The sequence below is a fragment of the Ptiloglossa arizonensis genome, chromosome 2 (assembly GCF_051014685.1).
Source record: "Ptiloglossa arizonensis isolate GNS036 chromosome 2, iyPtiAriz1_principal, whole genome shotgun sequence".
Taxonomy (NCBI): Eukaryota; Metazoa; Arthropoda; class Insecta; order Hymenoptera; family Colletidae; genus Ptiloglossa; species Ptiloglossa arizonensis.
The window spans coordinates 24,476,744-24,489,539 of record NC_135049.1 but is presented as its reverse complement, the minus strand read 5'-3'; the positions used below and the strand labels follow the sequence as shown (position 1 = coordinate 24,489,539).

General features: G+C 37.3%; 4 protein-coding genes across 5 annotated transcripts; 2 read left to right on the top strand and 2 right to left on the bottom strand.

Annotated features, from left to right (window-relative positions):
• Positions 1 to 94: 94 nt before the first annotated feature.
• Positions 95 to 1,576, bottom strand: Iscu (Iron-sulfur cluster assembly enzyme). Its single transcript, XM_076304814.1, has 4 exons — positions 1,410 to 1,576; positions 775 to 999; positions 628 to 706; positions 95 to 385 (listed from the first exon to the last, which is right to left on the bottom strand). Exons 1-4 carry the CDS (start codon positions 1,494 to 1,496, stop codon positions 300 to 302), a joined length of 477 nt encoding a protein of 158 aa, XP_076160929.1. The 5' UTR covers positions 1,497 to 1,576; the 3' UTR covers positions 95 to 299.
• Positions 1,577 to 2,421: 845 nt separating this feature from the next.
• Positions 2,422 to 5,429, top strand: LOC143154870 (uncharacterized). Its single transcript, XM_076326891.1, has one exon. It carries the CDS (start codon positions 2,422 to 2,424, stop codon positions 5,005 to 5,007), a length of 2,586 nt encoding a protein of 861 aa, XP_076183006.1. The 3' UTR covers positions 5,008 to 5,429.
• A 432-nt stretch (positions 5,430 to 5,861) lies between these two features.
• On the top strand, positions 5,862 to 7,880 carry LOC143143511 (uncharacterized). The gene is made up of 3 exons (XM_076304815.1): positions 5,862 to 6,519; positions 7,024 to 7,212; positions 7,295 to 7,880. Exons 1-3 carry the CDS (start codon positions 6,469 to 6,471, stop codon positions 7,523 to 7,525), a joined length of 471 nt encoding a protein of 156 aa, XP_076160930.1. The 5' UTR covers positions 5,862 to 6,468; the 3' UTR covers positions 7,526 to 7,880.
• A 436-nt stretch (positions 7,881 to 8,316) lies between these two features.
• Positions 8,317 to 12,793, bottom strand: Sln (monocarboxylic acid transporter silnoon). Of its 2 annotated transcripts, XM_076304811.1 has the most exons (6): positions 11,155 to 12,793; positions 10,855 to 10,998; positions 9,855 to 10,141; positions 9,226 to 9,740; positions 8,756 to 8,976; positions 8,317 to 8,582 (listed from the first exon to the last, which is right to left on the bottom strand). In XM_076304811.1, the coding sequence occupies exons 1-6, from the start codon at positions 11,777 to 11,779 to the stop codon at positions 8,407 to 8,409; spliced, it is 1,968 nt and encodes a 655-aa protein (XP_076160926.1). In that variant the 5' UTR covers positions 11,780 to 12,793; the 3' UTR covers positions 8,317 to 8,406. The 2 variants fall into 2 exon arrangements, with proteins under 2 accessions (XP_076160926.1, XP_076160925.1); XM_076304810.1 differs by having other exon boundaries at positions 9,226 to 10,141; positions 11,155 to 12,789.
• Positions 12,794 to 12,796: the final 3 nt, after the last annotated feature.

Below are 12,796 nucleotides of genomic sequence, written 5' to 3'. Positions count from 1 at the left end.
TTATGATGTCATTAAAAATATATACTTTGGTTGTATATCAATGATTTGATGAATAATAGTGCTAATACATAAATGAATATTTTACATTAAGCAATTATTTAATTAAATAAGTATATATTTCTACATGAAACTTTAAATATACATTGAGGTACAATGTTTTTTTAATTCTGATCACAGTACATAATTTGTGAAAATTCTAGAATTTGTGGGTTGCGGTTACAATAACTACAGTAACCACAAGTAATATGTTCCATAATTCTAGGTGTCTTACTACTATCTTGAATATATCAAATTTAAGTTTAAGATGGAGTATTATTTTTTGATTTTGCCTGTTGCTTTATACGATAATCTGACAAAGCAGCCTTAATTGCATCTTCTGCAAGCACTATAATAGACAAAAAATAGTTAAATTTGTAGCTCATTTTAATCGTTTAATTACACAATTAATTCATTATCACATTTAGATTAAAATATATATTGTACATTTGATTGAATTTATAGAATTTAATGCAGTACATAAAAAAATGTTAATATTAGTTGTTGTCAACTAACAATGTTTAAAAGTTTTTTTGTACATATACAGTAACTTTCATTAAAGTATTAAATTTAGTGATAAATGTTACTTACTTGAACAGTGCAGCTTGACAGGTGGTAAGCACAATTCTTTAGCAATGTCAGTATTTTTTAACTGCAATGCTTCATCAACCTGTAATATAAAACAATTGAGTATTTATCTTTTATTTCTAAAATTCACCAATGTATAATGTTACTTACAGTCTTTCCCTTGACCCATTCTGTGGCTAACGAGCTTGAAGCAATAGCAGATCCACAACCAAAAGTTTTAAACTTAGCATCCACAATTTTTCCATTTTTGTCAACTTTAATCTGAAGCTTCATTACATCTCCACAGGCTGGTGCACCTACGAGTCCGGTACCCACTTGGATATCATTTTTGTCCAAAGAGCCTACATTTCTTGGATTTTCATAGTGGTCTAATACCTATAAAGTTGTAATAATAAGTAGTAAAAATATATTAGTCCTTCTTATAATTTATGTTTCATTTGCTTATTGATGGTTATTTTTATTATCCTTTTGTATGTATATATATATATATATATAGTTATATTAATAAACCTTAAAGAAGTTAATATGCGTATTACTTTATTAACTGATATAGAACATAACCTAAAATTCCTCCACAATTAATATAAAACATTTATCATATTGTATTTTTGACATGTCTGCATTTAACAACTTAACTGTGTAAATGTCAAATATCAAGATCAAAGTTTGTATCTATACATTCCAATAATAGGCGCAACTACACGATATTGATTGCTAAAAGTAACGTAAAACATTCGCGTGACAGGTTATAGATGACACCGCAAATTAAAATTACAAGTACTTACATTTGGATGATAAGACACAGCTGGAACACTGTGTGATATTAATTTTGTGGTTTTGTTAAGAGTAGGTAACGAACGTAGCAAAGACATTGTGCTTATGTGTGCATTGACATTGAGCAGCAGAAACACCTTTCGTCACTTTGCACAATACTCCACTGACACAATTGATTTTATCTTGAAGTACATAGATATCTATGTTGGTAATATCTGTAAATGGTAGCCCTGCATTCACCTGGGGACAAACATTAAGAAAGAGTTTCGATACAAATTTCTTTTTAAACGAATCAAATATTTTTAAAAAAGATAATATTTTAATAATAATGAAATCATTTATCACTATTACAAAAAAGACTTATTAAAATTAAAGTGTAAACAAGTAAAAATTTTGCTTCCTTGTTCAATTATTATAAAATTAAAAATTGTATGATAGTAATTGAGATAAATCTGTTTACGTTAAGCATAATGTTACTAGACAAATTAGAAATAAAACATTATTTGCGAAATAATATTTATTCAAATAATATTAATAAATTTGTTAAAAACAACAGTAATTTCATTTTCGATCATTTCAATGGATTTTATGCAAAAACAATATTATATATAATATACATGGATTTTAGCCTATTTAAAATAAAATTCCAGAAATGACGTTTCAAACAAAACATTAATCCTGTGAATAATTCAACATGTTCAAGATACTGTTTCGAATATACATAAAAATCTCTGAAAGGGATAAAATATCTTGGAAATACGATTACATAATTGTAACTACAATATAAAAACAATGTATAAAACATTATCGTTTCATAACCTGTGCTGATGAACGTTTTGTAACCACTATACAAAATACTTGAATTGCACAACGCTTTAAACCAGTAAGGAACTTCGATATACTTTTTCTATGACAATCGATATATTTCGCTCTCTAGATTCTAATACAATCGTTGCATAAATATACGAATGTATTTACATAGAAGATTTCTCTAAAAATTCATTACTCACATTATTTTACATAATGACGAGATATTCGAAAAACCGATACGGCTGGCCTGTCAAACATAACCGATACGAGGGTAAAAAAAGAATACAAACAAAGGAATCCAGTGAGTTTAAAATTTGTACCGGATGGACGCACGAGTGGATATCCCCGAATAAACTTCGAAAATATAGAGGTCTAAATGTTCACGAAATAGTACGCGGACCATTTTCTTCGCCAAAATTATTACAAACACGTCCGTTTCTTGCGGTTCCATCTTGTTACGCGCAAGAAAATTGTAGTTCCATACAATACGGAATTCCAGACGCTTGGAGGGAATACTTAGCCTCGAGAGGATATTGTGGTGTAACGGAGACACGTGTTCTGCAACAAAATTTGATACCTTGTTACGTCAGATGTTTCGCCACTGACCGCCTATGGAATGAATTGGGTTTGCCCTTCGCACAAGGAATTCCTGATCCATGGAAATGTAGGTCTCCTCAGTCAAGACAGTTCGTCGGGTGTACGCGACGACGAAACACTTGCAATAAAAAAACTTCTGCACGAATTGCGAGTAATTACGACGGGGACGATGAAGCTGAAATAGAACGCACTATTAACAAACACGATCAATTTAACGAAGACGATGTTGACGGTAAGAAAGATCTGTTTCAAGATAGGAAGAACGAATCGCACTTGCCGCTAGTCAAACAGGAAGTGATTCAAAAGTTCGAGAATACTTTAAAGGAAGTTAAAAAAAACGGACAAAAAGCTATTGACCAATCAGGACTCGGAGAAAATTTTAAATTGCTGAGGCATCCAAGAAAACATGTAGAAAAACTTAAAGGCAACTTCGAGACTGTGATGAAAGAGGCAAAAAAAACTATACACAATGTTCAAGAAATAAAAGAACATGTCAGCACTAAGCCTTCGATTCAAAGAAAGGATAATTTGGATACATTGATGCACAATCAGAAACAGTTTTTGCAAAACCATCAGAGTGATTTCCATATAAGGCCAACCATTAAAAAGAATTTTCAAGTTGACTCTGTACAGAAAGCAAACGAGTCCTTACAAACTGTTGAAACTCAACAGCCCTTAAATATAATTTGTTGTAATTGCAATTTACAAAGGTGCATCGTCCCAAATATTCCATATTCTCCTGATCGTGCAAATTCGTTTCGAGAAAAGAATGTATCCGAGTACGTAATGTGTCAGAATTGTGAAAGTATTTATCGCAAAAGTAGCCCGCAGAGATTAGATTTCGCCGCGAAAACCGTAAACTTTTGCGTACCCGATCCAAAAAAGTCTGTGCAAAAACAGAAAATCGTTATGCACAGCGAGATTTACAAACAAACGAAGCTTAAACTGTGCGCCTGTTTTCAGAAAGCGAAGCACTATTTTGAGGAATCAAATCAACGAACTATCGAAAAAAAAGACACGATTGACTCCAAGAAGGATTTAGAGCTGGTATGCTGCAAGTGCAATTGTCCTTATTTAAAGATCGCATCGATTTATACGAATACTATTGATCAGAGAGAACGTTTCCACGCTCGTAAACAATCTTCTAATAGGCGGCAGATAGAACAAAATACAGAGAATCGCGAACGCAGACAAGATCACGTTTTAAAGTGCTCCCCGATGCGAAAACAAAAGAGTAACACCGTCCGTGATTCCAAGAATCATTATTGCACGCGTGTGGAAAATAAAACATTCGTTTCTACGCGAGACCTTGAGGAAACGAGACATACAACGACCGTTAAACGACAAAACGATGCGACGAATGAAAATTTTAATGAAATTCCGAAGAAGACCAGTCGCGATGTTGATACTGTGACAAGATCCAGAATTCCAGTGAGGATAGTTAACGAAAAAGTGAAGAGAAATTCTCGAAACGTTGTTCGAACAAGTTTTCACCATGACGCAGGACAGGGAGAAGTAATCGCGACTCATGCAGCGAGGAGATTACCGAAAAATCCTGTTCAACATAAGCGGACGTATATCGTGACTGGTGACGCACCACCGAGAGAGCGGAGGGGAGAGAAACTAAAGTATGACTGTCGCCCTTGTCGAATAAGATATGATACCGGAAAAGGAGAGAGCAAAATAAGAGGCGAAAATACCGATACCTCAACAACCAGCAACGAAGAATATGAAATCAAGCGATCACATTTTAGACGCGATAAGATTACTAAAAAGTATTTTGAAACTGATAGTGGCGAGAATGCAGATGTATCTGATCACTTTGCAACTGTCGATATTAATGTTCCATCTCAGAAGAGTTTTGAAGCGACTTCGATAACTTTTATACATCAACTGCATAATGTGGAACCAATAAAGAAATTGTTACCGAGAAGGTCGAAAAAATGTTATCATGTTCGTCGTAAACCATTAACACGGAATCTAAAAGATCTTGAGCGGATTTTAAAAATCGAAAGCAGGATGATATCCGACCGAGTAACTTCCGTCTTACCGACCGAATTAAAACAAGTCGCGAACGACAATCGGAATAATAGTTCTCCCACAAATTTTAGAAATATTGTTAGAAAAACAAAACAAACTAAATCGTTAATAAACCCACGTAAAAATTATGGAGCAAGGAAATCTAGAAGGGATAAGGCATGAAAGCAGAAGTTATACTAAACGATGTGGAAATATATATACGTCCATAATGTATGTCACAGAGACGAAGGATACACCGGACACTCAATGAAACTTTTGTCCTGCGACCTGAGAAGCTTTCGAATTTAGAACTTCCTTATCATTTCGGTGTCACATTCAATGTTATCGATTCAGAATCAGATAAGATTGTGGCTCTTCTAGTGGTAAGAATTAAAATAAACAACTTCAGAAAATATTTTACGCTTTATCATATCCATAAATCTCATAAAATACTCTAACAATCAATTCCATTCATTCTCATAGCTTTACATTAAAGTAGATAAAAATTGAAAAATTTCAAAGCTGTGAAAGTAAACGAAACTTGGAGTAATTAAGTAAGGTACTAGAATACATAAAGCTAAGAATATTTTTAAAGTTATTAAAATTTTCTAAATCTCATTTTATCACCGTCAATACACTAATATCTTATATTTTAAGAGAAGAATGATCAAACAACACGTTGAAGTTTAAAATTTCTTTCTTTGATGAAATTTTTTTAATTTCTTTCTTTCTTTCAACATTTCTAATGAACTTAAAACTAAGGTTACACATAAAATTAACTCTATCTAGCCGTACGAAAAGAGGACAGCTCACTTGAGACTTAACTTCTCTGCTTGATGGTTACCCGTTTTATCCACTATATCCCATACTGATATACATTTATACGTATGATCATTACTCATTTCTCGTAGTATTCGTCTGTAACGAATAAAATATTGATTTATTAATTTAAGGATGAAATTATTTGTTATGTACGCACGCGCGTGTGTTGTGCTGTGTGTAGTAGTGGTTTTGATTGCTACCAAAATAATTAATTCTTGTCATTTTTATTTAGTTTTAATTCTTACACCTAATAGCATTGAAATTTTATTCTAGTCTAAATCGATAATGTTGGGAGTGACACGAAAATAGTAGAGGAGCTCACAAGCTCTGATCTGTGTAGCACGAAAAAGCATTATTTGCAACGTTTATTCTACATTTCGCCTGTGCTTTATTTCGTGTAATATTATCATCCGTAAAACGCTATTACGTTTGTAATAAAACGCAAATGTTATTTTATAGTGATCAAGAATCTTGAATACAAAAGTATCGAACAAACAAAAACACCTATTATAATTGGAACAATCAAATTCTCTACGATTGGTTCATTCTCCTAATCGACTTTTACCGCCATCTGTCAATTGAAGTATAAAGTAGTTTTTATTATGTTCCTTTCGTTCATTACGGCTGTCATTACCTATTAGCGTGATTCTGAGTGAGAGGAAAAGTATTTTACGTTACAGTGAGATCTCTTAAAATGCTGATACAAAATCTATTTTTAACGTGTGATGTCCTTATTATTTTACACGATTTAATAACATATGTTTTTAGTAAAATTCTTTAAATTGTAAATAACCTTATCTTTATGAAATATATTTCCGTAATATGGCAAAGACGAAAACAATCAGTAAAGGCTGCCCCAAATGTGAACAGCAGGTAATTTTGAACGATTTGTAATCATTTTGTATTCGTAAGAAAATAGATAATAATCTAATGTTTAATATCATATAGTTTTACAATAATTTCATTGAGTTCGTTTAAATTAGATTGTAAAGTACAAAAGAAGGTCATAACATATTTTTCATGGTTATTAACACATCTTTAGTTATAATTGCATATTTATAAAATGGAAATTTTGGTAATAGTATTATTATCAGTGTATGAATTATTTTTAAATTTAATATTATTCGCGAGCATGTTCGAAACAAACTGAAATGTAAATGTGATAAATTAATTAATTTTTGATTTCTATATAATTTATGAATATCTTGAAAAAATATTTTTTAGAGTAAGAATATTTCTTTATTTATTTAGAACTAAATTTAATAGCATGTTTGTTTAATCTAATCTTAAATATATTTTATTATTTGTATTTTATATGATTTAAATATAATTTTCCTATGTTCGTTGTGTATTAATTTAATAAATTTATATATTAAGGTACCCGTTGCTTGCAAAGCATGCCCATGTGGTCATTCTTTTTTTAATGCAAGGCGTAATTCTATCAAGAGTCCTCCCAGTCCTGATAGCGGTGTAATGAAAACTAGACGTACTAATCGAATTAAACGTGAAAAACCAAATTATTACGATGCTCTTGAATACGATAAACAATCAAAAAAAAGTGCTAAAGTAAGATGTTATCCGATTAAATTATAAATATATATAGAGATAATTAAAACCAACATATATTAAATAATTTTAATCGCTATAGATAAGAAAAGCAACAGACACTGCTAGCGACATAGACTGCAGACAATTAAACAAAAAGAAGAAACGGAAAGGAAAGGGTAAAGGGAAGAGTGGGAGTAGTAATGGATTAGGAGACGACGACGATGAAATGGAAGGAATCAACGGTTTGTCACCGGAAAAGCAACTCACATGCTCTTTGATATTGCAAGAATTAAACAACAAAATGAGCGTCGTAGCCTGGAAACCAATCTGACTTTTTCTTATTTACTAATAATGTGTTTCTTATCAGAATAACTAGCATCTATTACTGGTAAAGTCTGATATATCCATTTTCTGCAAATACCGAAGTGAGTTTAAAATATAATTGATTACTTGCACTGTGCAGCATGAACATAGAATTATATAATTTTATATATGCATTAAGATCATGGATTCATACAAATTATATATAATATTTGTTAACAGAAAAATAGATACGATAGACTGCTTTTAAGTATAAAAATGATATATACTCTGTGATAAATTCTTTATATTTTATTTTCTAATATTGCATAAAGTTTGTCAAGTTTCTTAGATATTTTTTTTATACTAATTTACCTTCCAAGTATAAACATTAAGGCGATATAAGTGAAAAGAATATAACTTTTATTAAAGATCACTGTGTTTAATTACATCTGTTTGTATGAAAAATATGTATTTCGTACTAAGATTGTTTTTTCATCGCAGAACCTGCCGCAATTCTTCGTTTTCTACAAATAATCATAATGTAACATGTAAATATGTTGTACATACTGTTTATATATATAATATAAGGCAAATTACAATTGTAAAAGTTTTAAAAGCAGTTCTTTACATTGTACATACAATTTTGTTCTACGTTAAGATTTTTACTTAAACGTGAACAGTGTAAATGAGTACGTTCATTTACCAATAAACTAGAGGCGTGCATTTATAAAAATTTATGAAAATTACCCTTACCTGCCGCGGCCGAGGTATTTATCGTAAATCTTTTTTTCGAATACAACTGAACCAAGCAATACATCATAGTGGAATAATTGTAGCGACAAATGTTGCGATTTATTAGTTTTCTATTACACATTCGTTCGTTTCGTTAATCACATTCGCAAAATATCTTTATTCTTTCACAGTCGCCTCTCCTTGCGTATTACCGTTTTCGGCATTAACGGTAATCTTCGATGATTTCGATACTTCGTTAAAAACCAGGAGCAGAGGTAGACCTCCCATCACCATGCACGTTCCCATGCAGAGAAAACATACGGTGTAACTTCCAGTTACATCGCGTAGGTAACCTGAAATTATTTCACAACGACAATATCGCCGACATTAATAACCGCGTAAGGACACGGACCAATACCTCAGTGACTACCATGCAGAATCGAGAAACCTTTGTATTCAAGAATCCAAGTATAATTAATCCTTTAACGGCGTTTTAACACCGTATAATCATGAATTCGTTAAATACCTGCTAAAGGCGGAATAGAAATTGCTCCGACACTTTGAAACATCCTAACGAGACCGTAGGTGGAGGAAATTTTGTCAGTTCCATATTGGTCAGCAAGAAGGACGGGAACCAAGAGAAACCAACAGCCCAGGCATAATCCGTACATGCCAACGGAACATGCCAATACGTAGAAAGAATGGGCCATTGGAATCGCCAATACTGCTACACCAGCGCCCACAACACTGTTAAACAAGTTTGGAAAAACAAACAAGAGAATAAACATTCGTTCCATTTCGTTGCTGTAATCATAAAAACGTATGTATCTGTTGGTATTCATCCAGTAATAAACTATACATTACTTGGCATTTATGTTTCGTAAGTGTAATGAAAATCCTGGGATATTAGTTTCGTCAGAAGAACGATAAAGCTGTTGTCGTTCTGTTCTTTTCGAAATCGCTGAAATTATAATTTATCATTCGCGTTAGATGTACCTTCCAATGTATCCTTTCCGACGATCGAACAGTTGTAAGTCTGAAAGCCATCCGAGTCCCAGTCGTCCGCACAAATCGAGCGCGGCGGAAATGGCCACCAAATATCCCGCTTCTGATTTTGTATAACCGGCCGCGTGGACATACGCAGGCAGATAATAGAGCATATACGGGCTTCCGGTCGACATGAGGCTGACCGAAAAACACATCATGATAAACTGCGGATTCTTCAACAGAGAAAGATCGATGTACTGCATTATCCTCTGCAAGATGGTTTTCCGCTCCTTCGGCGCTTGTGGCTCGTTCTGGGGAACTGGACACACGGCGGTTACCGACGATCTCAACGACCTCAACGACGACCTGGCTTTGTACACGCACGTGGAGTCCGTCGACAGGTCCTCGACGCTGTGCAATAAACTGGAGCTACGTATCTTCGAGATTGGCTTCATCCTGAGACACTCGCCGATCACGTCCTTCTCCTCCTCGCTGTCGGTCAGCTCGACCGCCACCACGCCGTTCTGATGGAACAATTCGTTCAACAGATTATGCTTCGTGGTCGAGTCGTTGGCGAATAGCAAGTCCAGCTTCTGCTGCTTCGCCGTTCCTAACTCCTTCGTTGTCGCGATTTCAACCTTTTCAGATTTCACCGACATATCCGGCGCAGCCTCGGGCGCGTAGTTGTTCTCCAGGGGTCGGTACAGTGTCGCGCTCACGCACACGTGTAGCATACAACCACCCAGCAGGAGGATCGTTCCGTGGAAGCCGAATTTCTCCACCAGGACCTCGATCAGGAGCGGAAACACGAAGCTGCCAGCCGCCGTCCCGGACACGCATATCCCGTTCGCCAGGGCGCGATGCTTATCGAAATATTGGGAGACGATGATGATGCCAGGCGTCGTCGACAAACCGCCACCGATACCTAAAATCGTCGCATTTTGTAATGAACCGATTGAGAAAAAAAATTACGTTCGTAACAGAGAATAATAATAATAATAATAATAATAATAATAATAATAATAATAATAATAATAATAATAATAATAATAATAATAATAATAATAATAATAATAATAATCCGTCGTCGAATCGTTCGCACGTATCCTTATCTCTGTTCGCCTCTTTTCTACTTCAGCGCAGTGTCTGCACTTTCTTACGTAACAAACGTCATTAACGTAACACGCGCGTATATATGTATATATGATATGTATATATAATATATAGAGTGAGTTTAATTGGTGTCACAGAATGTACAGTATCCTGCATCTGTCAAAACTACGAGAAAGGCGTCGGTAAACGTGGGTCCGCAAGTTGTTTGTTCTTTGATATCAGCCACATTCGATCACTGTTATGACAGTTAATATTTCCGATCAATGTGTCGTTACATAAGTCATTTCAACTGTCGTTTCGACAGTTTGGGCGTCCCTGTAAAAGCAGTTAAAGCATTTACCCAGATACCTACTGCGGCTTAAAGCGGATGTACCTTAAAGGTAAATGTTTTGGAGAACCCACGTTCGTCGGCACATTTGCCACGGTGGTGTTCGAATACGTGCGATGTGCGAATATTCGATCAACGATCTCGGTTAAGATTTTTATAGAATATAACGTACAACACGGTGCGATATTTCCACGAACCTGTTAAAACGCCGAATGTAAAAAAAAGGTGTACCAAGCTCGTGGCAAAGTAACTTATCGTTAGTCCTAAAGCGCAGAACAGTCCCCCGATGAACACGACCGTCCTACAGCTGTATTTCTGGCAGAGCATGCTTGTCACCGGTGCTGCATACGATGGAGAAGGAACATACGAACATCCGATTAAAAACGATAACATTCGTGTTACGGGAGGACCACAAGGCTTTCGCCCGTGATCGATTCGGTGGGGGGAGGGGGAGAGGGGGTAAAACTAGGAGGAAACCCATCGCTACGATTACTCACCCAGCGCGAGACAGAGACAGGACAAAATAGCCGGTATCCAGGAAGCGACCGATGCCGTCGAATCCTTGAACGTTTCCATGACCTCGACGTACAACACACCGTAGGATTTTACCAGGCCCGCCACCCAGAATTGTACGAAAAACGCCCCGAATACGATCACCCATCCGTAACCGCCATCCAACGGCACGTAGGTGATATTACGCGGCTTCTTCGGCTCGCATTTACGCGGTTTCTTTTTCTTCGCGGTGGCGTTCGTTGATTTCGTCGATCGAAGCTCCCGCGATTTGGCGATCAACGGTCGCGCGGTGAGGCTCGATATCGTTAGGAGGTTGTCGTTGTCCTCGTCCTCGATCGTATCCGGGCTCTGCAGATGGGGCGGTACGATCGGTGTCGAGGTGGCTGTCGCCTGCACCGCCAACGATGCCGGCCTCTTCGGTGACGGTACACCGGTGCTTAAATCGAAAACGGGCGCCGAGTGGATCGACAACAATGAGCCCAGCTGATTCTGTTGATTCATATTCTCGTCGATGACGGTAGCGCCGACCATCTCCTGCGACGCTGTCGCACCGGTGACAGTGTCATGCTCGACCGAATCCTGCAGGCTCCATTCTCGTGGTAGCGACATATTTCAACGGCTTCGTTCGCGCGAGGGGGACCGTAATACATTGGAGTTACTGTAAAGTCTTTTTCCGCTCTCGGTTTGCTTCGCACGGCAAACTGTCCTTCACCTGGCGCCCGCCACCCTCTGCACCCGTTCGTTTCCCGAGATGGGCTGTCCCACGAAACGTCACCGTTCTCCTGTCCGCTCCACCACGTACCAACTGGATCTCGCGTACCGTGCTCGCGTCTCCTCTCTCTTCTCGGTCAGTAGGTGATACCTCCTTTTCCGCGACAATCTGGCCACCCGTGGCTATCGGTTACGGTTGGCTCGTATTCACCACCGTTGTTACCTGTCCTTCGTCGGTTTCCTTCTCACCATTTACACGTTCTCCAGGATTCTCCTGACTCGGTCTAAGGGTGCTTGGTAAATAACCAAGATGAAAGGGCTGCGCACGCAGGAGGTCGCCACCGAGTGGAAACTTACGGGATCGATACACGGGGCCGCCGCCGACGCGCTGGCATCTCGCGGCAGTCGCCAACCACGTGGGACCGTGGAAACAATAATGGGGGATGTCGGTTTATTGTCCCGTGGCCGACCCACTTTTTTCTTCTCACGTACACAATCGAATTCGACTTCACGAATCGACGACAGCGAACCCGTGGAGCGATCCTCGCAACGCGAAAACGGCTTCGATCTGGCCGGCGTCACGCGGGATCGCGTGTCGCCTTCAACCGTCTTGCCCGACCGTTAAAGACGATTGCGCGGCGAGAGGGGGCGAAAGACCGCGGAGGGGGAATTATTCGTAGGGGGTGGGAAGAGAAGACGTCACACGGCGTTAAAAATTTCAGAGGTCTCCGCGTGGATGTCTTCGACGTTTCCTGACGTATTCGATGCGTTCTCGATATTTAATTACGGTCAATATCGACGAACTCTTTAAAGACGATCGAATCTAAAGAAACTAATTATCAATCGGTTTATCCCGGCCCGTCCCAATCGGCGAGGATTTACCCGAAACGCTTGTTGTCTCCTCGGGAAGAGAAT